The 26,372-nt window shown below is 41.8% G+C and overlaps 2 protein-coding genes across 2 annotated transcripts; one reads left to right on the top strand and one right to left on the bottom strand.

The window, feature by feature from the left end:
* Window positions 1-719: 719 nt before the first annotated feature.
* On the bottom strand, window positions 720-11,341 carry lrp10 (low density lipoprotein receptor-related protein 10). The gene is made up of 10 exons (XM_034136839.1): window positions 11,288-11,341; window positions 9,933-10,085; window positions 9,760-9,792; window positions 8,882-9,026; window positions 8,509-8,702; window positions 7,808-8,358; window positions 6,843-7,279; window positions 4,351-4,545; window positions 3,800-3,929; window positions 720-2,621 (listed from the first exon to the last, which is right to left on the bottom strand). Exons 2-10 carry the CDS (start codon window positions 9,979-9,981, stop codon window positions 2,004-2,006), a joined length of 2,352 nt encoding a protein of 783 aa, XP_033992730.1. The 5' UTR covers window positions 9,982-10,085; window positions 11,288-11,341; the 3' UTR covers window positions 720-2,003.
* Window positions 11,342-12,624: 1,283 nt separating this feature from the next.
* Window positions 12,625-25,905, top strand: mmp14a (matrix metallopeptidase 14a (membrane-inserted)). The gene is made up of 10 exons (XM_034136893.1): window positions 12,625-13,066; window positions 20,075-20,223; window positions 20,424-20,546; window positions 20,901-21,208; window positions 21,528-21,689; window positions 22,357-22,496; window positions 22,633-22,771; window positions 22,926-23,076; window positions 23,488-23,603; window positions 23,993-25,905. The coding sequence occupies exons 1-10, from the start codon at window positions 12,983-12,985 to the stop codon at window positions 24,307-24,309; spliced, it is 1,689 nt and encodes a 562-aa protein (XP_033992784.1). The 5' UTR covers window positions 12,625-12,982; the 3' UTR covers window positions 24,310-25,905.
* The last annotated feature ends 467 nt before the right edge of the window (window positions 25,906-26,372 follow it).

The following is a 26,372-nucleotide window of genomic DNA, read 5'->3' as shown; positions in this document are numbered from 1 at the left end:
CTCAACAGAAAATATGGGACTAAATACAGAATGTGAAGATCGCGCAACTTTCATTCGTACCTCTTACATTCTTACAAGGACATAGGCTGTTACGCTATAACATATCTAATAGCCTAGTTTAACATATTTTTAAATGTTAAATATTAGGTTTTTGTTACTTTTTTCAGTCAGATCAGAAAAACGACATGGGGAACTTTTACAGCCAATAAAGCGCTTTAAAATTGTAAGTAATTTGCTGGACTCACAAAGTAAGAAGCCTGTTATCTGGCAATATAAGAATATTTCAATAATACACACCAAAGTAAAACAATTTCCATCATCATTAACATGTCCAACTCAATAGGTTTTGGTTCGGGTATTAGAATTTTAAATGGCTCCACAATATGGGGAAAAGGCCATGTGTTTGCTGAAGAAGCTGTTAAGTATAGAGCCGATTTCATCTGCAACCTTTCATCACCAAAGAATTCAAACCTTAATTACCTTGCCATGATCGAGTAGTCTACTTCCTTCTTCATGTTATCGGCATGCTCCTTTAACCCTGCGCACCGAGTGATGATCTGAGCTTCTGAAGAACCACTGAAAGCTTTCTCTGTGAATCTCAACAGGACTTTTGAATACAAAGCACAATGCAACAACTGCCACCGAGGTGTGAGGTGCGTCTAACACCTCACTCTCCACACACACACACACACACATAAAAACAGACAATACCCAACACCTAAAAGTGCAAATTGTTTAATCTCAGCCACATTGTTACTTATATATACAGTGAAGTTGACCCTAATAAACCATAAAATCACTTTCTCTCTCATTTACCTTATTACATTGCAAATTTAAAACATCCGGTTGCTCCACATCGACCCCAGTACATTCATCAAAGCAGAACAGAACTTAAAAAAGGAAATAAAAACACCGTAAAATGTACAATAATACAAATGGCGCACCACAAATCTGCCGTGTCAAAATGTAACAGAATGTGATGGTTTTCCCCTCGAGGGATGGAGGTTGAGGTTTTTGTGAATTTAGGGCCCCTTTCTTCCTTAGGGCTCCTTTTCCCGTGCACACACACACTTCCTAAAATCAGGCACCGAAGAGATTGTCTTTTTTTGACACATTTTGCTATCGACTACATACATTCACTTGGGATAGATACACAGGTGTGTGTAGACTCCAAACGCTCACTAAAATAGGGGTCCCAAACAGTTATTGCCAGCTTGCATGCAATTTTTTTCTTTCACATTATAATGAAGCCACTGATGTGTCGATGCGTGCTGTGGTGCGAGATAACGTGTGCCTCCGTGTGTTTTGGTGTGCAGTGTGTATTTCAGGAATCAAACTCGTCAAAAAGGCACTTAAATAGGGGAATCTGTTTTTAGAATTGTCTTTGATATATATAACATGAGACTGGATGCAAGTGGCCGAAGTATGGAGACAATCCATGTCTATGAACATACTCCACTGTCAATGACTAAAACGCAAATGCATTCACACAGTTGCAGTCATACAAACATAGTTATTTCCCGTCTTCTAAAATAGGTTACTTCTGTAACCCCGGTTCTCAGAGTAGCACGAGTGAGATGTCTCACTTTGGGATACGCAGCGAGGCGCATCCCAAAGTGAGACATCCAAGTTAATGCTGTGAATGAGAATTAACCAACCATTCAATCTGACGGTAAAACATTGTTTCTTGATAGGGAAGATTTTTTTCTGTGCAAAGGTTCATCTTCAATGTGCAGCCTAGAATTAAGTACACATCCAATCCACTCAGACATACGTCAGCCATGCTTTTCGTCAATCGTTCCCCAAGGAGGTCAAATAAAACGGTCTAATACTTGATTCCATAAGTCATCAAATCCATCTCAAAGCAATTTCAATCAAAAGGCACCAGACTTGAACAGTGCGGCTGAGTCTCACCACTCCTGTGCTTCAGTTCAAACTAATGTGGAAAGACTGGGTTTCAGTTAGTGAGTGAAAGGAGATAAGAGGAGGGGTGGAGGAGTCTTTCAGGTGAGCATGGGCACGTCGTCCTCTGAAGTGGTGTCCTCCGTCAGCGGGATGAGAAGAACCTCGTCATCTGAGGAGGAGGAGGAGGAGGAGAAGGAAGGAGAGGCGGAGAGGGGCATGGAGTTGGCGAAGGAGGAGGGGGAGGCTCTGAAGAGGGAGATGCTGAGCCCCAGTGTGTGGAAGATGGAGGCCAGAGAGGGGCTGCTGGGGGGGGCGTAGACCGGGGGGGCGAGGGGGGTGGGAGCCGGGGGGGCGTACGGAGGTGGTGGGGGCGATGGCATCATCATCAGAGGAGGCGATGCTTCTTGCGTATGCTGCTCCGACTGAGCCATTAATCCCAGTTTCTGCGGCACCGGCTGGTTGACCGCCTCCACGGCCGACGAGGAGCTGGGGGGGGGGGAGAGAGCGGCTTCCTGTGAGGAGGGAGGGGCGTCCGACTGCTGCTGGGCGGAGCTGGTCGTCTGACTCGGCCTGGACGGGGGTCGGGGGATTAAGCCCCACCTCCTCATGCGACGGACGGCCCTGCGGATGAATCGGGGCCGGCGCCGGCGGTGGGGGGAGCTCGCTGCGTCCTGACGGAGCAGCTGGAGGATCCCCCTCAGAGAGAGAGACGACGCCTGACAGGGGACGAAAAGAGACCATTAGTTATAAAAGAAATCTTTCTTTACATCCTAAAATGGTAATTACTTTGAAATACCAGACCAAGTAATACAGAAAACTTGGATCACAAGAAGTTCAAAGTATGTAGCAGTGTTTTCCGCCATTATTTACCAGACGTTGAACGTGAAAATCTGTTTAAGTCTGACAAATAGACATTACATTACATTACATGTTAGACGCTTTTATCCAAAGCGACTAAATCCAATTTGAAGTGTATTCAAAATAGGCTTCAAAGACGAGTCAGCACTCCACAAGCGTACAGAAACATGTTTTCTTTGCATTTTGCCCAAGTCTATTGGTGGGACAAGTTGGATTTGAAATATCTAAAACTTATATATATACATACAAATGCCTTGATAATGACCTTTCTATCAAAGCTCAATAGTCAACAAAGACGTCCAAATCTTCCTGACCGGCACCAATTCCTTCTAACCGAAGCGCCGGTATGTAGCTTGGCCGAATCCCATCAAACAGAGCAGGCTTTGTTTTAAACACCTAATCCCTCCGTCTCCATGACCTCAGCTGTCCTCGGCAACCAATAATAAAAGCACCTCAGTGTGAATCTACGTAGGAACAGCACTATCTTTACACTCTTCCTACATCAGCGCCTTCAGGTGATTCATACGGCTGTTAAAGTAGAGCATGTGCAGATAAAACACGACCACGTCTATATGACAGCGTGCTCCGTTCGGCTGAAGGTGAAGGATGAGCTCCACCGCAGTCTGGCCTTTTTTTCTCCATGAGTAAATATCATGTCTTTGTTCTATTTTAAGCAAATAGGGTGATTTGTCATGGTCCTTAACAAGACTAGGGGAAGTGTTTACGTCATCTTTAAATCGCACTGTGGTAAGATGTCATGGTACTTTAAGGTGCCACTAAAAAAGGGACTGTTGGTGTCCTTTAAAACAAAAAGACAAATGGTTTCAGTATCAGGAAATCATTTCTGAAAAATATCTTAATAAAACTAGGCAACCATATAAAAGAAAACTACGCCTTAAATTGTTGCGCTTGACAGGTTTCACATCAGAAGCTCCAAAAGTACCAGGTGAAATGACAATGAGTTATTATTCATCAGGTAGCAGTACAAACAAAATGGGGACTGTTCTAGTTGTTGCGGTGCTTTTCTCTCTCTCACCTCGTTGGGGTTTTCTGTGGGGAAGTCCTCCACCGGGGGAATGATGCCCTGAGCGATCAGCTGACCGTAGGAGGGCGGAGCCTGCTGCTGGATCAGCTCCGCCTCCTGACGGCTGATTGGTGCAAACAAGCTGGCAGAGACAAACAGACGCATTAAGACACAGCCACATTTAAAAAAACAAAATTGATATGAAGAACTTAAAAAGTGCACATATAGATTACAGTAAAACTCTTTTTTATCCTTCCATCTACATGATTGTTTTTACTTCATAAATATGCTGCACATGGTTGAGAAGTTTAGCTTTTAGACAACATATCATTTAAACACTTCAGCATACAATGTGGAAAGTCTTGTGACTCACTTTCTCAGATTATTAGCATAACGCTATCACTCTGAGTCACAAGAGATCCCTATATGCTGCATACATTTGACGAAAGCATATATGAAATGCTCAAAGGGCTTTGTTGTGATATGCACAGCTACAGTGTAGATATGCAATCAAAACTTAAGTCACGGGCTGAGTGTCTGCTTTGGTGTTAGAGCTTATTTACCTGTACTCCCTGGTCCTGAGCGAGTACAGTTTACAGGTGCAGCCCATGGCGATGACCAGCAGCAACCCACACACCAGGCTGCCAACCGTTGCCGCGGTGATGACCTTGCGGGGCAGGATGACGGTGCAGTTGAGCTCGTCCGTCCCGTCCTTACAGTCCACCTGGCCGTCACAGCGCCAGCTCTCAAACACACACCTGCAAGCGGGACAAAGGGCCGTTTGAGAGTGTGTGTGTGTGTGTGTGTGTGTCCGGGAATAACCCAGGTAAGAGATGCAGTTACACATTAAACTAATGTGCAAATTCCAAAGCTAGGCATTATAATACAATCACATCGATCTTAAAACAGCCTTAGGGCACAAAAGATTGCAGTAATGCGTTTTTATGCTGAATCTATAATATAATATAACTAAAAGACATAAAGTTAATCCCTAATGTTTCTAGTTCACAAGCAAGAAGGTACGGTTACATTTGTTTTTGCATTATCTAGTATGATTTATTCCCTCGTTTTTATAATGGCCATGTATTTATTACCTTTCTCTAACAAGACAAGTGTGTTCTGGTTTTGTGTACAACTACTTCCTTATTGCTACAGGTTCTTTTTAGGTCAGCTGTGTGAGACATTTCCAGCAAGAGATAATAAATGATATCTTATCTCAATATTGAAACACAAGGCACATTGTCAGTTCTTAATTTTGGAGACTGTCTATGTTTTAAAGAGTGGTAAATTCAACCCAACTGTTAAATACACCCTCAAAATACAAAGTGGAATCCCATACTTCAGAAGAATCTGTTAGATAGGGACATTTGTGCACACACCCTCTGACTCACACACACACACACACACACAGTAACCAAGACACACCCCTCACTGATACTTAGCTCACCTCACCACAGGAAGACACATAGCATTTGAGATCACTTGACAGAAACCAAACAGAAGTAGCTGAATGGCTTCCAGATAGACCTCGAGGAGAGACTGTACATAGACCTCAAACATTAGCTTTAAGTCCTAGAGCTTTGAAAGTGTAAACAGGTTCAGTTCCATAACTAGTGAGCAAATCATCTAAAGCTGGAGGTGTCAACTGTTTTTCCCAAGGTCAAGAAATTAATAAAATAATTACTAGAGTTGCAATTGAGTAGTAGACAAACAGATTTGTCAATTGATAGAAAAATCTTTTGTCACAGACACATTTTTCATGCATAAATGGCAGAAATTCAGTTTCTAACCTCTCAAATATAGAGATTTTTTACTTTTCTCATTTTTATATTATAGTCAAGTGAACATCTTTGGGTTTTTGACTGACCAAACTACCTATTAGAAAGACCTTGGATTTTGATATCCATTCATCTCGGAAATAAATCAACAGATTAATGCAATAAAAACGAGACAGCTGTTCCCTCGGAGCCAAGGAGATAAGCAGGTTTTCACCACACACACACACACACACACACCAGAGTTCCCGTTAGCCGGTAATTACCGGACTTTGACCGGTAAAATATGCTGAAGACCGGCAAATCTAAATCTCTCCGGTCAAAATGTCTGGTCAAAATCATTTTCCCTTAGCACAATACCGCTTCAGTTGCGCCACTTATGTGACAGACAAGAAGAGTATGTGACAGACAAGAGAGTATGTGACAGACAAGAAGAGTATGTGACAGACAAGAAGAGTATGTGACAGACAAGAGAGTATGTGACAGACAAGAAGAGTATGTGACAGACAAGAAGAGTATGTGACAGACAAGAAGAGTATGTGACAGACAAGAATAGTCAATTCTAATGTCTAACACTTAATGTGGAGAAAGAGATGTCCTGTATGGTTTGATTGTGCGTTGATCTGTTGGTAATGCCTCGGGGTTCCGGTGGGCATGTAAACAAATGCATAATGCTGCGCTATACTTTGCGGCCTCACCCGGTTGCATAGCGACTTATTGTTTAGGTGTCTTTTAATAAGCAGGTAGTCATATCATTAGCTAGAACCAGCTAGATCTGATCGATATGGACATAAACGCGAGTGAAGTCTAATCTGACGGGAGAGAGAGATCAGCTGCTGCTGACGAGTCGACACGCAGCTCTGCATGATCACCTGCAGCGGTGAGCGGAGCAACACACACTTCAGGTTAGAATATCACACGTAGCTATTTTAATTACCTCTCAAACTACCTAAACTAGTTATAGATGTTTTTAGTTTTACTGTCGGGTCACTCATTACTGGATCCGCGAGCTGCATGATACTGACGGGCTGTCAGGAGAGGGCGAGAGCGCTCTGTTTATTATTCCCGTGTTATTAAAGGTTACTGTAAACTTTTGAATGATGTAGTTAATCTACTATAATTAGTTTGTTTAATATCGAATCATATCAATTTGTTTTAAGCTCAATAAATAACAAAAAACACCTTTGACCGGCACTTTTCTCAAGATTTAAACTTTAACGAACATGTTGACCGGCAAAAAAAATTCTAACGGAAACTCTGACACACACACACACACCAACCTGTCGCTGTCACAGTGGAAGGTCCCGGGCTGGCACGCGGTGCAGTCCCTCTCGTCGCTGCCGTCAGCGCAGTACAGCTGGTAGTTGCATCTCTCCGTCACCGGGTAGCACACCGGTATCCCGGCGAGGCGACTGGACGCCACTGACCTCTGACCTGCCATTCCGCACGCAAACTGGTTGGGGCTGCAGCCTCGGCAACCCTCCTCGTCCTTCCCCGTCTCGGCACAGTCCCACTTCACGTCGCAGCGCTGCTCCTGGGTGAAGCACCCTCCTGCCGCCCCCCCGCACCGACCCTCCCAGGGTGGGCAGTACGTCTCGACGTGGAACGTGGCGTTGAAGCCGTTCCCCTCCGACTCGGGAAGAGTCTCGTACGTCATCGACAGCAGGCCGGTGTGGGACTCCACTTGGACCAATTTGTAATTCGAGGCGCTGGTGATCTGTCAAAGCGCAGGAGGTTAATGTCATGTTGCCCAAAGCCCGTTTTAAATAGTGTTTTTATGTAGACTCCAATAGTGGTGCAGTGATGACGTCCTTTTTTTTAAGTCAACCCAGAAGTAAGCTTCACATCACACAAAAAGCAACAGGATTTTGGAATATTGCAGAAAATATGACCTAATGTACATTAATGATACTTCTATGTTTTGTAGAGAAGAAATTCAGCACGGTTATATGGCTGCTTGTCACTGGCGCTAAGCTAAAGGTGGCTAGTTTCTCGGCATTATAATATTAAGAAGTCTAAATAAGACACTTTTTATTTCCCGCCTAGTGTGGTATTACTGACTTATTTTATGTCGTAGACCAAGCATCTCTTAAGCTTACTTCAGGCTTCTAATCAAGAATACATTTAGTTGACTCTAAAGCAAGGGAACCAGAAGTGGTAAATGCTAACTCATTTCTGGGGTTAAGGACTCATTCCTGCTCCAGTGTATAAAATGTTGGTACATCTCCTAGTTTAAGGAACTCACAATCTTAATAATGTCTCCTTTGCCTTTCTCTCTGTTGTAGATGGAGAGTCTGTCCCCGAGTCCGAGCACCAGCTGCTGCAGGTCCAGTCTCAGGGGCCTCGAGTCCTGAGGGTCCAGAGTCCAGACGCAGAGCAGCGGGGGGCCCCGGAGGGCAGGTGGGGAAAAGGTCCCGTAGAAGGTCTGGAGGAGCCCTCCGCAGGGCCATTCGGGAGTGGGCGTCACCGCGGGCTGCCTGTGGGTGTGAGCCGCCAGTCGATCCACTCTGGCCTCCTCCTCCTCCCTCTCCTTCAGCAGCTCCCACAGGTCAGACCCATTATCTACCAGGAAAGGCTTGTCAGAGTCCCGGTCCTGGTTTCTCTCCGTGTGAGTCTCTTCTGCCTGTGTGAGGCCATGCTTTGTTGGCTCAAGGGTTTCCTCTTCTGCCTCACAGCCCTGCTCATCGTCGCCCTGGCCCGCACCTAGACACTCCGCCTGGCCGTTACAGCGCCAAGAGGAAGGGATGCAGCGGCCCCCCAGGCACTCGAAAGAAGTTACTGGGCATTCATCATAGTCTGTGGGTGTAGAAAGATACAAAGAGAGGAACTAAGATTGCATTACATTAAGTAGAACTGGAATTTGCAGCCAAATGCAAAGCTGCTGTTCTGATATATATTACTAAGAGATAAAGTTTTCCCTTGAACTGTTAAAAACTGCTATCGTACCTCTGGCGTAGTTCAAACGGAAAGACGACACAGGGTACCGTTGCGGAAGGAAGTGGTGCATCACTGTAATGTTTCCCCCCGGGAACTCCATTGGTTGCGGCAGCTTGGAGCCGCAGAGTACAATCGCCTCACCGCCAGCTGATGATTTTATCGACACCCATTCCTTCCTACACCGTGTTTCAAACTGGGAAAAGCTGAGAAGAGACACACAACCTCAGTTTCATAAAAATGCAAAGAGTAGATGCAGTGAGTCTTTAATATCTTAACCCCAGACATGATTCGCTAAGTTAAGACATTCAACACTTTCCACATGGCCTCTGATTCACAGCTAATAATGTCTCTGGTATTTCAAACTCCCTCTGGGCCTCTTTACCTGAGAACAATGGGTTCTTCTTCCGAGCCCTTGATGATCCAGCAGTCATACAGAGAGCCATAGTGGAACGACCAGCTGCGGTACGTAGAACTGCTGATCTCACCCTCTTTGCTGTCCAACACTTGGAGGGAACCCCCACATTTGGCTGAAGGACATTAAGAGAAAGGAGAAAAGCTTAGGATGACAAAAAACGATCCTCTCTTAAAGCTTTAAAAAGAGGCGCCATTATACTTTCTGGGTTTTCATTTTGAACATTAAAGTAGAGGCACAACATACAAATAGAAAAAGCAAGAAAAAGGGCAGAATAGGGTATTTATGGTGTATGGTGTAAACTGGTGACGTGTTGGAGACTATCTTTTAATTCAACCAATATAGCATAAAGTTATCAGACAGTGTTGTCCGGCAGTGGCTCAGTCAGTAGGGGCTTGGACTGGGAGCTGTAAGGTCACCGGTTCAAGTCCCCGACCAGACCTAAAATATGGAGTGTGGACTGCTACTTGGAGAGGTCCCAGTTCACCTCCTGCCCTGCCATTGAGCAAGGCACCAGACACCCCCCTTCCCCCCTCACTCCCCGGGCGCTGTGCAATAGCTGCCCACTGCTCTTAGTACTAGATTCCTGGTACTAGGATGGGTTAAATGCAGAGAACAAATGTCACTGTGTGCTCTGCATGTGTGACCATTAAATTCTAATTAAAAAAAAAAGGCGACAGTTGAAAACAGGTGTTTGGAAAAGTAGTGTGGCACTGAAAGGAAGTCAAAGTATTGTAAAATATAATCTATTGTTTGCAGAGAAGTGTCTAACTAGAATGTGACATTGAAAAACCCTTCATCCACAGTATAAACATGAGATTAAAAAGCTGACGAGATAGTTTCCTTACGGGCGCAGAAGGTGGGCCCGAATCGGCTGCATGCTGAGGGAAAGAAGCAAAAACAGAACCAGTCAGGCAAGTGCTTTGATCAGCATTTGAATGGCATTAGTGTCATGACCTTTGCTTGATAAACATTTAAAGTACTTTGACAGTAAAACATTATTAAGTGTGTATTCACTTACCTGTTAGGGTGAAAACTAAGAGCGCACAGAAGCTGTAAGTGAAGGTCATTGTGGTAAAGCTTCTCCTCTAAAATTATATAAAAGACTTAAAAGGTTTTTTTTTAAAACATCAAAGAAGAGCCATTTTGGGAGTTTTGTTCAGGAAGACTTCACCTGTGAAGGGAAAGGAAAGACGATGATTGAGAGGTGTGGTAGATTTGGTTGTCAGCCATAAAACAGTTAACCCTTTAGAGCTCATAATGTAATCTCTCTTTTCCTCATAGCAACAAACAACCCAGCTAAGGCATGACAACTGTTAATTTAATAGCTATGAAAAGGGCTGACATACTCATGACAATACATTTAGGATGTGATTCAGTTTTACCAAGACAAATACTTATCAAACATGAGTAATAGCATTTACACTCAATTATTTGGGTTCTGAACCCATTTTTAGACAAAACAAGCGAACATTTAAACTGTGGAAACATGTCAAAATGATTGTCGACATTTAAAGATAACAGATTAGAAAACACATTAAATAACTGTTATTTCATTCATAAAACATCAGTGAGAGAATTATACAATTTTAAATGAACCACTTCAGTGTTCCCTAGTGAAACACATACACACACACTGCCAATTCATTTTATTAACTTCCTAGTTTTGTGGGACTTCCTCGTTTGGTGAGACGAAACATTTTACAGGCATATTTATCAGATTAATAAGCGTAAAGTGGATTGTTTGAAACAGATATAAACTCCAAGGCCCACAAAAAGTGATCATTTGTATATACAGTATTATGTAAAATCAACCCATTACTAAAACAATACATGGATATGGTTAATGGGGCCTCTGAAAGTTATTTTTATGCTGAACACTGTGTTTACTCTCTCTCTCTCTCACACACACACACTTCCTTCCCATAATCCTCCCAACAATAACGCCTAGCATTTCCGAGACGAAATCCTCGCCACACAAATAGTTTCCAAGTAACGTTATTTCCATGATTCAGAGTAAAGTGAAACTATTAGGGACACGTGATGAGCTTGATTATTAACTACGTTGGTTCCCTGACAGGTTAAGATAATTTCCTAAAATACGATTAAGACATAGTTTAGCTTTGAAGGAGAAGGAGGCGTCCTCAGTCACAAGAGATTTAAAAGCTAGCTTCCTGCCGAGCTAACTGCTAAAGCTAAAATCCTCACTTTCTGTCTTCGTTTAAAGGCCTTTTCTAGGCGTCGACACCACAAGAAAATGTTTCCTAGTCCGACACAAAGAGTTTAAACACCCAAGGAATTCACAACATGTAGGTCAGAAGCAGCAAAAACCCGATAAAATGCTATAAAAAAAAGAAGAGGAACCGTGTACGTTACCATGTCAGTCGGCCTTCTTGTTGACAAGTTCTGAGCTACTTCCGTATGTTTTAGCTCGTGACGTGATGGGCGTGGCCTAAATGTTTTTATTTACATTCATAACAAATTACGTTTTTCTTCACATAAATGGTTTTACACTGAATGTAAGTATTTAAAATACTGTACGGTTATATTTTTTAACATTCATACAGGGTGGATAATGTCTAAAAGGAGATTAAATGTGACTTTCTCAACACAAGGTGTCAGTGTCGGTTTGTACAAATATACAACATCAGAATGAATTCACAAAAGATGTGTTAGGGACCTCCAAATTTAAGATTGAACACTTTTTTCCATATCAGCATGATTGATTGGAAGTTGTCTTATTGAGCACCCTCAACCAAATACAGAGAAAGTCTTAAAACGTTTAATTTAATTATACATATGCTAAAGTGTACTGTAAGAAAATAAACATGCATGTTTTAAGACATATGTATTTATGTATGTATACTGTATGTAAGTATGAGTGTTTGTCTTGGTCTGATGTGGTTTTCCACCAAAACAATGTTCAAATACTTTATTTTAAATTCCAAAGATTGCATACTCCTCCTTCTTTTAATGAAAAATCCAGACATAATTGTACAAATATTTTCCATTCCCACTGGAGGTTTGAAGTTTCCACATCACACTTGTTTAAGTTGCATATTTTACCACGTCTGGCTTCCAGATTCGTTGTCAAGTTACAAAATCTTCTTGTAATTACACGTCTTGCACTCAGATTTAAGATGAGCACAGAGAAACTTTCCTCCTTCAACAGAATAATGTGAAAACCAAGTTGTGGTGTGAAACTCTGCACAAATATCTGTCTGCATTGTGAAGCTCAGACATCCACGTTGTAACAATAAGCAATGTTTTTAATAAAGGGAAAGCAACAATATTGTAATTTAAAAACACAGAAAAAGTCATGCATTGACATTTAAAAGTACAGTTTGGTGGTCTTTAGTGTTGTGTTATCATATGGTTTGTATACTGAAGCATGCAAGGTTAGCCTTTATATTGTGGCTTTATCAAGCTTCATACTTTAATAACATGGTGATATTGTTTATGAAACGTACCATCCTTAAAGTCAATAAATGGCACAGACATTTAAGTCAATAACCTAAAATAATACGTTTGTACTTTATTCAAATGTTCAAGTGAAACATTCTGAATGCTGGACTTTTCAAATGGTGATATTAATAACATAACCCAGTATATTTCAGTTTCATTAATCGCGACATTTATTAACCTGGTCAGCCATGAAAAATGGCTTCTGGAGGAGGACCCAGAGGACCCAGAGGAAAATCCATCTCTCTCTCTCTCTCTTACTCTCTCGGACCACGTCCACAGGAGGCAGACAATCCTACCAGAGGACAGGCAGCCCAAATATGAAGATTGAGTGACCTCCAGCTGAGCATTTGTCCCAGCCACCTGATGATTTTAGCATATTTTTCTGTGTTTTCTCCTGCGCTCTGGCTGTGAAGGACTCGCCTTTGCGCACAAAAGCAGCCCGGTGCGCACAAAGTGTCCATGCGGAGACGATAAAAAAAACTTTTCTGCCACGTTTTTAAAGCAGAAAGGAATAGGATCGACTTTTTTTGCTGTCAGGGCGGCTGGACTTGTGTAGAAAGTACATTTTCAGAAGTTTTTGTCCCGGGGCAGTTTGCAGACAGAATAATGCTGCCCCAGCTCCTCACCGTGGCCTGTGGTCTCAGCTGCTTTGGTTTCACCTCCGTCACTGCAAACCTATTAAAAGCAGAGGTAAGTCTTATGGAAAATCATAAATCGTTAACTTTTAACAATGCAATTTGTTTTATACATCAAGTTGAGCAAATGTAAAACGTGTCATTAAATATATGATGTGTAAACAACTTGTTCCATCATCCTAGCTTTTAAATGTTGTTTTTTCAATTAAAGTTCTTAATATTCCTGGATGAAATATGTTTAGCAGCATAACGGGTTGTTATTATTATTGTATGTGTTTAACCTCTTATTGTTTGGCTACAGGGATTTATAGTTTCACTGATATCTGTACTTTGTTCTAATGTTTAGATTTATCTAATTTTGCAACAGCATGGGAGGAACTGTTTACAGCTCCATGTTTATTCTTCCGCCTTCAAACTCTCCTGTTTATCTTTCCTCACTAAGAGCTGCCTAAAAGACTCCATCTGTAATAAGAGATGAAACTTCACCAAGAGGGAAAAATGTCCTGAGTCTAAACTCTTGTGGCTTGTGAAGGAGGAGGGGGCAGTGCTCAGTTTGGAAACCTCAGCTGAGCTGCTTTGTTCTGAGAAAAAAAGGGGGTAGTGATGGTATACGGGGGAGGGGGGCTAATGGTTTCATCTGTCTGTGTAGACGGCACAGGACTGCATTCACAACAAGCCGGACACGAGTCTGGGTCTGACTGCAGGCCTCAGGCAGATTAACCTTCAACTCAACAACATATTGTGTCTCCAGGTCGCGTGCAGCTCAGTAAATGATTGTGTACGAGTGGCCATGGGCCTTGGCCCTTTTTACATTAACTCTGATGGTAGTACCAGAGGTCAAACCGGTGTTTGATGTGAGCTTTTAGTCACATTGAGTCAGGAACTGCACAGGATGCACTAATAGGCAGCTGTCAGAGGAAATTCACAGAGCAAAAAGTCCAATAGTTTATTTGCAAGAGCTGCAGTTCTGTGTGGACAGGATGCACGAAGGAGGACCTTAGTCACTTACCACAAGCTGCTGTGAGTCAAGCCAGACATGGTGGATAACTCAGACAGTTTATAAGACGCCACAGGCGGCTAGCCTCTGACACCGTGATGAATGCCTGTAAACAAAAAACACGACTGTTTACAGCACTTTATAACACCTCTAATGTAGCAGTTCAACAACCCACAGTGCAGGATTCAATGTGAGGCACATCTGATGAAGAGTGAATGTTCAGGTAATTTGCTATCAAGCTGTCAGACAGTACTGATGCAGAAAGAGGATAAGAATTAATGATGGGTTCAGGATTACATCACTCGAGAGACGCACGTGAACCCTGTGATCAAAAGATAGACGTGTCTGTGTGCGGAGAGAGCAGAGATGGGAGAAAGATGTGACAAAACAACAACTGCGTGACATAATTGTTTAATTAAAGTCGATGAAGTCGGTTGAGAAAGAAGAAGTCAGACCGAGGAACTGAGTTTCACAGGAATGTTGTGGTCAATCAGGGTTGCTTAACATCTTAACACACTGACTTCACTCTGACAAATCAAAGCCATGTAATCCATGCTGAGTAAGATGAGAAGCTCCACAAATAGAGAAATGAGACTTCCACTATTCTCTGAAATGTACTCTAGGTGAAGTGGAGTGCCTTTTTGCGGCCTCTAGCATCTGTTTTCATTCACCTCTTTTGCCTTGTCTAACCTTTCTTTACTTAAACAAAAAGCTTAGTGGGACCTTGTGAGGAAAGGAAGTGGGCAGCAATGAAAACAACAGGGTCTAAAACAGGATCTCTCCATATCTGGGTAAAAGAAATTCTGGAGATTTCCCGTTGCCATCTGGAGACACATGTCTGCTGATCACAGCAGAGGGTTACAGATCCGAGCAAAAACACATCTGGGCTCAATCGTCCTTATCTCAGCAAGTGGCTGTTGATGTATAGCATCAAAAGAAAATCTGACAGGCAGCGGTTGTCACTTAAGAAACGTCAGCTGGATCGACCTTAATGAGAAACTGATGGACTTCAAGGCAGAAGGGGAGTCTATCTTAACCCTACACTAAAAAGAAATGGCCCACCTTGCACATAGAGGACATCAAAGAGAAAAACGTTTCCACCATGATGTTGGAGGCGTGTGGCGCAGTGGGTTGTGCGTAGGTGTTAGGATCAGGGGGTCACAGGTTCAAACCCCACTGCAGTCAGCATGTCGTTGTGTCCCTGGGCAAGACACTTCACCCCAAATTGCTCCTGTGGGGATTGTCCGCAGTATTGAGTATGTAAGTCGCTTTGGATAAAAGCGTCTAACAAGTATCATGTAATGTAATGTTGGAAGTGCAGGATTTTAAGATGAATGCATTTTAACATAGATTTTCAGGTGCTCAGCTGGTTGGATTTGACTTAAGCTGTCGGCCAGATGTGCTTAACCAAATGTGGCTGTATCACCAGCTACCTTGTAGAGGTACACATATCTCTTGGGAAACACTCCAGGCAGTGGTGGAAAGTAATTAAGTGCATTTACTTACATGCTTTTTGACAGTATTTTCCCGTTATGCTACTTTATACTTCTACTAGATCACATTTCATAAGGAAATATTGTAGTTATAGCTTATAGTTATACACACAATAACTGTTGTTGGACCCTGTAGCATGATAACACAAATTCTTCTCAAGATTTACTTACTAGCTTTTTTGGTATTTGCTCAGTTGTCTTAGAGATAGCTTGTTTTAATCAAATGATCTTAGATCCAGCTGTAAAAAGGAGTGCAACTGCAGTAACAAGTACAATATTTCCCTTTGAGTAGAAGTAGAAAGAAGAATGAAATGGAAAAACTCGGGCAAAGTAAAAGAACCTCACATTTTAATTGCAGAACTTGATTCCACTATACTGGGTCCTATGGTGCCATAAACCAATTTACCACTTCATTAGCATCACTGCAGCCACAGAAAACATCAGATAAATAAAGTTTCACTAAAGCAGAGTCAGGGATTTCATCCGACCTGGTTGACCCGGTAGAAACTGAACGCAGAACAATATTGCATGTCGCTCATGTCAGTGCTAACTGGGTCAGAGCCGCCAAGAAATAAAGGCAACGTGAGATTCAGCCACTCAGGAGCAGGATTCTCAGTTTTTTCCGTTGGCACCGGGCAAGAGGAACAACTGACTCAGTCCCTCAAAATTTAATTCAGCCGTACTCATAACCTCTCTCCCTCTCCCTACTTTCCTTTTAACGCTATTCCTTCTAATGTCTTTACCTCTCCTTCCCTAATAAAGCTCTGGACTTTAGATCATCTTCTTCTGTCCTTCATTCCTGCAGAGATTTGAAAGACAGAATATATTTATAGCTTTGTGAAGCACCTTGAGATGACGTTGTTTTTAAAGTGTGCTATATAAATCAAATGTATTATTATTATTATTTATTATATAGCAAAGCAAAACGCTCATAGAGGTAACTTGAAACAAAGTGTTCTTATACTAGCCACATATACACAGAAAGGCCTCATATGGTATTGTTAAACAGACATCTTACTGAAGTACTGAGTGCTTAATTCATGGCTTCTTTTAGTATACATTGCATACATTTAGACAAAGCCCCACATGATAGATGTAATGACACCTTCACTTCCTCAGAAAATGTCCTCATTCTGTTGTTTTTTTACCACAGGAGTTATTCATATACAGGGGATTTTTTTCATATTGTTTATTCCTCCTTGTGGTTGGGTTTTTTGTACAGAGCAGTGTGACAATAAGTGGCACCCACATGTCCTGTGATGGGTGACGGGGCATTGAGAAATACATGCAGCAAAGTCACATTTTGTAGTTGTCCGTATTCTTTGGGTTGACTTTTTTTCTGCTGTGAATTATAAAGTTGCTTGATGTGTCCAATATTCCGAAATATTTCACATTAGCAAGAAACCTAAAGGGGACAATTTCTCAGTCAGTTTTATGTTGTAGTTACTCGAAAAACTTAAGATGCTCTGTGATGAATCACTTGGCCGATAAAAAGCATATTCATTTTTTGTTTAATAGAATTTAAGACAAGGAAACACAGCGTATCTTCACGTTTAAAGAGTGGCAATTGCGTTTGCCATTTTTGCTTAAAAAATGATTATAGATTTTTCTAAATGTGAAAAATCTCCAGCTCTACATGATATAATAGGGTCACAGTAGGGTCAAAGAATCCATGCATACATCCCACAACTCCACCAAAATAATCTGTTCTTCCACCAGTTTCACATCACTCTGGTCGTGTTGCAGTGTCTGTGCATTATACATTTAGACCTTGCGTCACTGCGCACACACACTGCACACTCAGGAGTGTGTTTACCAAACCCGCAGCCAGCCCTTTGACCACACATGGCCGTGTAGCGAGCTACCTAGCCACCCCAAGGCCAACAATACCAGCCATGTACAAGTCTCAATAAATAGAAGCTTTGATGGTGGTTGCTGGGAGTTCCAGGGAGGAGGGGTGCATGCTGGGATACCTGGCGTCTCGACCGGAGGTGGTGGGTAGAGTAGTTCGGGACTAGAGAGGTAGAGAAGTGGAGGTCTTGACGGTGTGGGGGAGTGTTTTTATAGAAGCAGACGCGTCTCCACGGTGGAGCCACAGGACACACTGGCAGCAGTCAGTGGAGAGGCACAGAATGTAAATTTGGTTGGTGTTACAGGCAGATTGACATATAAAGTCAGGGGGTAAATTAGATTAACTGGATGCTTAAAAAAAGTTGATAAAATTGTGAGATGCAGAAATGGGGGGAAAAAGGGGGTTGCCTCTCTCCAGGTAGTCATAAGTGACCCTTGTTCCTCTGGCCTCTTTGCCCAGCACATGTAACAGTAGCTGTGTGTGCCCAGGCAGTACAGCCAGGTTAGCCCATGCAGTTGCTACATTTCATCCTTCCCCCCTCTTGCTTTTCCCTTCACTTGTCTAAAGGAAGGTGAAAGAAGAGAGATATCTGTGGTTTAGAGATGACGCTAACGAAGGAATTCAGGGAAATTCCTCCGACTTAATCTGTGGTGGAGATCAAGATGTGAGCTTAACTCTGTGTGTGGAGATACATAAGTGGAAACAAACTGTTCAAGACGCACTTAAGCTTCTAAAACTCCATAAAAGCGGGCCAGGAGATGAGAAAATCAATACCATCTTTTAGTAGTGGTTAAATATGGAGCAAAAGCCCACAGACAGTTAGCTTAGCTTAGTTTAGCACAAAGAGTGGACACAAGGGAGAACAGCTTGCCTTTTTCTAATAATTAAGAAATAACAGTCATACTCTTATGAATGAAAAGTAAAAGGTATAACCATCCATAAAAACCTTTAACATTTCAGCAGCAAAATACTTACCTGGTCTGGTTTGACTAGTAGCTTAGGTTAGCTAATGTTAGCAAATGTACAACACAGTCTCACGGCATTTCGTGTTATAGTCACGAAATGAATCTATTGATTCGTGTTCACCAACACGATTTTCCCATTTTTTTCGTGTCACACAGAACGATTTTAAAAGCAATGTAAATAATAACAAATTTGAAGGAAAAAGAGATAAAAAAAAAATACAGATTTCAGTATTCTGACACAGAACGATTTTAGAAGCAATGTATTTGCAATATATTATATTGGTAGTATGTTTCGTGCCTGCACCAAATAATAACAAATTAGAAGGAAAATAAGATGACAAAGAATACAGATTTCAGTATTCTGAGGCTCTGAGCCCCATTTCTTTTCCTCGCGGACGGTAAAAAAACTCAGACATTATACAATTTAAAATAAAAGGGTTAGGCTTAGGGTAAGATATTGAGTAAGACAATGTTTTTATGAACCACACAGACCACCACACACATTCAATGTCTGTTTTTACTTTTGCTCTAGCCTTAATGCTAAGATAAACTTCTCCCAGTTTCATATTTAACAGAAATAAGTGAATGAACGACATTAATTGTCTTAGCTAATACTCAGCAATTCCTTTATTCCTTTGAGTCTTAGACCACCAGCAGCAGGCAGTGGAAAGAAAAGGCGTTTTTTCACGTGTAAAGATAAATAGTTGTGGTTTTGGTTGACATGAAGACAGAAAGAGAAAGAGTAGGAGGAGGACAGACAGAGACAGTGCAGGGAGATCTTAAACTCAAGCTTTGAAGAACCTAAATGTTGCAGAAATTGCTGCTTTTTCCAGCGTTTGAGAGCGGCAGTTGTTTTTGGCAGCGATCGTCTAGACAGACTTGTGGGTCATGGTGACTAAAATGACATCAGTGTTTTCAGATTGAGTGTTTTATTTGGCTTTCAGTTCCTCTCTCGTCCTTTCTTATGACCCCACAACAAAGTTTCCCCTAACTAGCTCAGCATAAATCATGGGTGCAAGCGAGGTTGGGTTTTAAGAGTTCATAAAAGGGATCATGTCAAAGTCACATGAAGAAACAACAATACATTTAACATGCCGAATTACCTCAGTGTGTGTTGGCTGCTGTGGGGGAGAGTGTGTAGCTTAACAAGTCACACACAAACCCGCACAAACACACACTGTGTCTCCCTTATTCAGATGCAATCTGTGTGATGCATGTGAGCTCAGGGACGCAGGTCCAAACTAGCTCTGAAAGGTGACTGGAAGTAGAAAAACACCAACAGGTTCACACAAGTGGACCAAACCCTTATTTTCTGTTGGCTATGGTATTTTCTTGTGGTTTTTCCCGATGTTTCTGGCATGTCTGACAAAGAGCAGACAAAGAAACTTAGAGGCAAATATGTATGGGGTTACAAAACTACTAATTACTGCTTAGTAGAAAGTAAAAGCCTCAAAATAATTGTATTTTAGCACACACATGATATTTTCCATTAGTTTTTGGGTTGTCTTTAACATTTTGGATTTTATGGAAGAGCCCAATAGCAGCCAAGATTTTTAAGGTTTGCTGTTGATAACTTGAGGCAGCATCCCTCCTTTTCTACATCAACAAAGTGTGATATCTGCCTGATTATCAAATATGTATTTTTCAGTTGAGAATGCAGAATGTTTTCAGAAGAATATCATAAGATCCTATAATAAGTCATAAAGATATGTGCTCTGGTAGACTTAATTGTATGTTCTCTCCCCCTCTCTTGTAGGGCTGGCTGCAGCAGTATGGATACCTGCCTCCTGGGGATGTCAAAGCCCAGGCCCTCCGCTCACCAAAGTCCATCGTAACAGCGATATCAGCCATGCAGAGGTTTTACGGATTGACTGTCACTGGATCCGTAGACTCCAACACGTTAGAGTGAGTCATGATTGAAAGCAACGTTATATAACTTATTGGTGTCCAATTCTTGAGGTTTTAAAGCCGTCAGATCATTTGATGATTTGGGATTGAAGGGGGATTTAGACTGTCGAAGAAAACAAGGTCACCTTTTTGCAAATGAAGTGTCCTTCAGTGGGTATTTAGTTATGATTGGGAATTTTATTTTTTGCTTCTGCCAGGGCGATGAGCCGGCCGCGGTGTGGCGTCTCAGACAAGTTCGGCCCGGAGCTGAAAACCAGTCTGAGGAGGAAGAGATACGCTGTGCAGGGTCAGAAGTGGGAGAAGTCTGAGGTCACCTTCAGGTAACCTGCTCAAGATCTTGACTTATTATTTATTTTGAGCTCATATTAAATTAAACACAATTCAAACCAGAAATACTAAGTATAACTTTAACAATCCACACAGAATAAAAAAAACACAGTAAATGTCTGGATTTAAACTTTCTTTATGATTTAAGTGTAATTTCTCAATAATAGTGAAGTAATCTCATTTTTTGCATTATGTATTCAATATAGAGACCCTTGTTTCTAAACCATTTGATATCTTTTATTGTGAAACCTGTTTTAAAAAAAAAAATTCTTAACTTTCTTACTTGTATAATGTTGAGTCGACTCCATCAATCCCAACCCGTTAACTTTCTCTCCATCTTCTCACAGCATAGAGAACTACACCCCTAAGATCGGAGAACACGCCACGTATGAAGCCATCCGAAGAGCCTTCAAAGTCTGGGAGAGTGCGATCCCGCTCACCTTCAGAGAGATCCCCTTCAGCCACATCAGAGGCAAGGTGGACAAGTACGCAGACATCATGCTCTCCTTCTCAGAGGGTTTCCATGGCGACAGCACGCCTTTCGATGGCGAAGGCGGCTTCCTGGCTCACGCTTACTTCCCCGGGAACAGCATGGGGGGAGACACGCACTTTGACCTCGCTGAGCCCTGGACCACCGGGGACACAGACCAGGGGGGTAAGAGAGAGAGATTCAAGTTCAATAAACACAATAAAACAGATAATAGTGCAAGTAAATAAAATAAAATAGAATATAATAGAAATAGTGCAGAATAGTCTATATACAAGTAATTGGAATATTGATATATATAAGTTGCAAACAGATGGATGTTATGGATGTTGTTTCAGAAGTTCAGGTGTTTAACAGTCTTATGGCCTGTGGGATGAAACTGTCCCTGAGTCCGATGGTTTTAGTCCGGATGCTGCGGAAGAGCACACAGTGAATTATATATCATTGTAGATATGTAAAACTTAATGGCATTGTTCTCTCTCTGAAGGTAATGATGTTTTCCTGGTGGCCGTCCATGAGCTGGGTCACGCTCTGGGTCTGGAGCACTCCAACGACCCCGCTGCCATCATGGCCCCCTTCTACCAGTGGTTTGAAACGGAAAACTTCCAGCTCCCAGATGACGACCGCAGAGGCGTCCAGGCAATCTACGGTGGGTTGTTCTCCTAAAGGAAGTGGGAATTTATTAGATATATATGCAAAGATGTTCCTCTTATACCATCCACAACCTTTTAGCTACCACTGTTCCTCTCATGCTTTGAGCTAAATGCTAACACACTAAAAATGACATGCTAATGTTTGCCAGGTATAATGTTTTTCTAACTTAATTTAAGATGTTGGCTTGCTAGAACTTAACACAAAAAGCAGCTGTGGCTTATGTCAAGAGCTTTGCAGGTATCTAGCTATAAATCTATTGGACACCCATTTCTGAAATGTTAAGGAAAAAAACACGCTGTAAACTTAGCCCAGATGCTAAAAAAAAAAATGTGGGATACTATTCCGAGAAAGAAGACATATCATAATGATTTACATCACATGACTTACATCAGGATTATTATTTTTCTTCACATTGGCAGAAATGAGCTTCCATAAAAATCAAAGGATTAAACATATTAAGATTAAGATTAAGTCAAAACCCCAAAATTGAACCTCAAGGTTGCACCAAAGGAACAGTATTGGGATTACCTGAAGGATTCTGGGAACATTGAATGTCATGGCGATCCATTTAGTATTGGAGATATTTAAGTCAGGACCATAGTGGTTCAGTATAGTGTTGGTACATAAATGCATTAATATATGTTATTCATCATTTCCCACAGGAAGCAAATCTGGTGGTCCCCCTCCTCCCCCTCCGCCTCCTCGGCCCACAAAGTCGTACGTGCCCGATAAGGGCCCAGATGTGTGTGAGGGACACTTTGACACCATCGCTATCCTCAGAGGGGAGAAGTTTGTATTTAAGGTACAGAAGACAATTTTTTTTCGTAGCAATACAATTATTTTAAAGACCACATTCTATCATTTGTTTCCCATTGACTTGTGCAAGTGTCCTACCTACTACTTTCTACTTTTTCTAATCTATGTGTGTGTGTTTGCAGGACAAGTGGTTCTGGCGTGTGCGCAACAACAAGGTGTTGGCAGGTTATCCGATGGCCATCAGTCACTTCTGGAAGGGCCTGCCTTCAAACATCCACGCCGCCTATGAGAGGGATGATGGGAAATTTATCTTCTTCAAGGGTAGGTCCCATCATATTGAAACCAGATTTGAGACGATACCGCAGTTGCTCCAGTGATTCAATTCATGTGTTAACTATTATGACCGTTTCTTATGATCTTCCCTTTCTGCTTTCTGTCTCCCCTTCTTCTCATCTTGCTGTTTTTCTTTCTCCAGGCGACAGGTACTGGGTTTTCAGTGAGTCCACCATGGATAAGGATTCCCCCAAGAGCCTGAAAGATATGGGCACTGGTCTACCTAAAGATAAAATCGATGCTGCTCTGTACTACACACCCACAGGCCAGACGTACTTCTTCAGAGGCAATAAGTGAGTCTGACTAGGAGTACTTTCCGTCATCCTCTGTGGGAGCATTCCTGCAGTACTCGTGCAAAGATGTAATCTCTTTCCCTTTTGTACACACAAATGCTGCTTGTGCTTTTTGTACCGTTCAAGTTACCTGTTCTCACTTGAATCAAACTTATCTGTGAATTTGTAAGGAAGATAGCGTCCCTCATGGCAGTTCTCTGACTCACTTTTCCTGTCTTTTGTTCAGTTGCATAATACTACTGCATACGTTAAAAAATAAATAGCATGTTTTCTCATGCTCTTCAGAATCCACCTAGAAGTTACCATTTCTGTGTAGTCCAACCCTAACCCTGTTGTTCCCCTAGTGCCTTTGTTCTTTTAGGAGATGATTTCTAATACTGTAGATATTTAATAGTTTTTTGTCATTTGCAGGTACTACCGTTTCAACGAGAAGACTCGCACCGTGGACAGCGGTTATCCAAAGCCCGTCAGCATGTGGAGCGGTGCGCCGGAAAACATTAAAGCTGCCATCATGAGCGAAGACGGATGTAAGTTTTCCCTTATTTGTGTCTATAATCGAACATAGTTAGAGGTGCAACAATGAGTAAAATACACACATAGAATTGTTGATGAATGGGAATATAATTGGTAGCTTCTTAGACAATCGATTAATCATGAGCAAGGAAAAACGGTGAACAATCTCTCGGTTCCAGCTTCTTAAATTTGAGGATTTGCTACAATGTTTGTCTATGAGATAGTTAACTGAAAATCATAACAATTAACCACATGAATTGGCAGAGGAATTGATCATGAAAATTTGGTGATGAATCGTTGACGTACATGTAGCTGTTTTAGCCGAACTGAAATACTTTTATTTGCTGTGTATTCAATAAAACCACCCTCCAAAAACTAATCATATCTCTTGGTCCATCCTCAGCTTACACTTACTTCTACAAAGCCAACAAGTACTGGAAGTTCAACAACCAGTACATGAAGGTGGAGTCCGGCTACCCCAAGTCTGTGCTCAGAGACTGGATGGGCTGCGAGAGCGAGGACCCCAAGAGAGGTCGGGAAGGGGATGTGATCATCATCGAGGACGTGTCGCAGGGCGGCGCCGGGCCGGCAGCCGTGGTGATCCCGCTGCTCCTCCTGGTGCTGGTCGTGGTCACTCTGGGAGTGCTTCTGGTCTTCAGGAAGTACGGCACGCCTCGACGCCTCCTCTACTGCCAGAGATCTCTGCTGGACAAGGTGTAGAGGAAGTGAAAAGACAGACTGCCACAAAGGGACAGAAAGAGAGGGGGAGAGAACTGGAGAAAAGACGGGATAGGAGAGGGGCCATGTGTTAAGTTTTGGGTGGTTTGTATGTGCCACAAAAGAGAGGGAAAAAAGGCCCTAGAAACTGAAATCAGGAAAATGCGTATTTGTATGTTAACTATTTACTGTTCAGAGATCATTACCCACAGTCTCACATAGAGACACAGAGACTCATCAAAGACTTCCCTCCATCCTCTCCTCTCTCACATCACAGGTATAAAAAAAAAAAAAACATCCCTCCTTCCTTCCTCTCCTTTAACTGGACGACTCCAGCTGAACTGCTGTCTGACTCATTTACTCAGAAATTCATCATCTCTGTCACAAGTTTGTGCTCAAAAACATACATTTGTGGTTGGGGGGTTTTTGGGGAAGCTTTACTCAGAAATTCATTCATTACAACGTCACATTTCCAATGTTTTTGCTAAGTTTGGATATTTGGCTGAGCAGTATTTCCTGTATTTCTTAGGTTTCTTTTCTACCACTAATTAGGGCTGGGTATCAAACCTCAGATTTCTGCCTAAACATTTGTTTTACTGCACGTAGTATTAAAAGTTCCAGATTTAAAGACTATTATTTCCTTTACCGTCGCTTGGGTTAAGAAAACAAAATTTAAGAAAATAAGCTAATTTTTCTCACACCTAAGGTACTGACGTTTTCAAAAACAACACCTTTTAAAAAGATACTCAGCCCTACTACTAAAGGAATAATCTCCCATTTAAACGCAAAAAGTTGACCACGTTTCAGGTTGGATGTAGCTCAGTATATAGCATGTACTTTATGCACAGTGTTAGTGTTGATTGATGCAGATTTTGAACATGCACAGATAGGATTTACGATTTGTTTATCCGGGATAATGTCCGCGAAAGTCCGACTTAACATGCTGGAGGCGATTTCCCCTTGAGGTGCAGATTGAAAAGATTGATGGTACAACTAAAAACCTTTATTACGTGCTTTAATCTCAACTTGATTCAGTGCAAGCAGTCAGACGGGGAGAAATATTTTCTAATAAAACGTGATGTTTTAACTCACGAATGACAGTTTTTCTAACATTCCAGTACATTTGTTTTAGGTACACTTCCCAACAATATGGTGCAATTTTTTTAATTATTATCGTTGTTATGGGAAATTGTTGTTATTATAAGTATGGTTATTGTTATTATTGTTCTCCTGGTAAAGTTATGATGATTTTTTCTTGTCTTTTATACATTGTCATTTGGAGTCCTGCTGGACAGAGGCGTAACGTGACAATGGTGGAAATCTTTCCCAGTTTACACTCAGCATGTGATGAATTAAAATCCAATCGGGGGGGAATGTGACTTCAAGGTGTTTCCTTTTACTCCGAAACACCTGAAATTACAGAGATGTTGGCACACAATAACAAGCAATGCTATTTATGTACTTTGACAGTGCTCAATGTTTTTTTTTCTTTTTTTACACAAATCAAAATTGAAGGTGATTTAATTTAGTTCATAACAATGATAATGGTAATGATATTTATAATGATAATCATATCAATAAAGTTGAATGAGATTTTTTTTTTCCTGCCTGTTTTCACTTTTGGATTTCATCAGATAAAGGGAAATTAAAAACAATTCTACAATCTGGTAAAACATTTCTTCCATGCTTTCATATTCTGTTTACACTCTTAAACACAAGCAGGCCATTTAAAGGTGGGGTAGGTAATTTTGGAGGAACCAGCTCGAGTGCGCTAGAATTTGAAAATACACAGCCGGAAAAAATCTGCCACTTCCTTACAGAGCCCCTCCTCCAACACACACGAACGCGCACATGACCAATGAGGGCACGAGATAAGTTTGTGCACAGATGGAAGGCTGACAGGCAGGTAGGCCATCCAGTTATTTTAGCCGGGCCGGCTAAAATGACTGGTCGTACTTTTTACAGTACTACGGCTTCCACAGATGACATTTTTTATGGATTTTTTGTCAAAGCACTTAAGATATGTATTGCTATCGGGATGTTAAGAGCATTCCATGGAATATAAC

Source organism: Trematomus bernacchii, unplaced genomic scaffold (genome assembly GCF_902827165.1).
Source record: "Trematomus bernacchii unplaced genomic scaffold, fTreBer1.1, whole genome shotgun sequence".
Lineage (NCBI taxonomy): Eukaryota > Metazoa > Chordata > Actinopteri > Perciformes > Nototheniidae > Trematomus > Trematomus bernacchii.
Note: the sequence above shows the minus strand (reverse complement) of the source record. Positions and strands in the feature narration are given on the sequence as shown.

Bases quoted from the DNA above. Each gene is read 5' to 3' on its own strand.
- lrp10 (XM_034136839.1), bottom strand. From the start codon at position 9,981: ATGACCTTCACTTACAGCTTCTGTGCGCTCTTAGTTTTCACCCTAACA. The intron at 9,793-9,932 runs GTAAGTGAATAC...TCTTTCCCTCAG, and splicing joins CTTAGTTTTCACCCTAACAG to CATGCAGCCGATTCGGGCCC. The intron at 2,622-3,799 runs GTGAGAGAGAGA...GTCCCCTGTCAG, and splicing joins CCACAGAAAACCCCAACGAG to GCGTCGTCTCTCTCTCTGAG.
- mmp14a (XM_034136893.1), top strand. From the start codon at position 12,983: ATGCTGCCCCAGCTCCTCACCGTGGCCTGTGGTCTCAGCTGCTTTGGT. The intron at 22,497-22,632 runs GTACAGAAGACA...GTGTGTTTGCAG, and splicing joins GGGAGAAGTTTGTATTTAAG to GACAAGTGGTTCTGGCGTGT. The intron at 23,077-23,487 runs GTGAGTCTGACT...TGTCATTTGCAG, and splicing joins TACTTCTTCAGAGGCAATAA to GTACTACCGTTTCAACGAGA.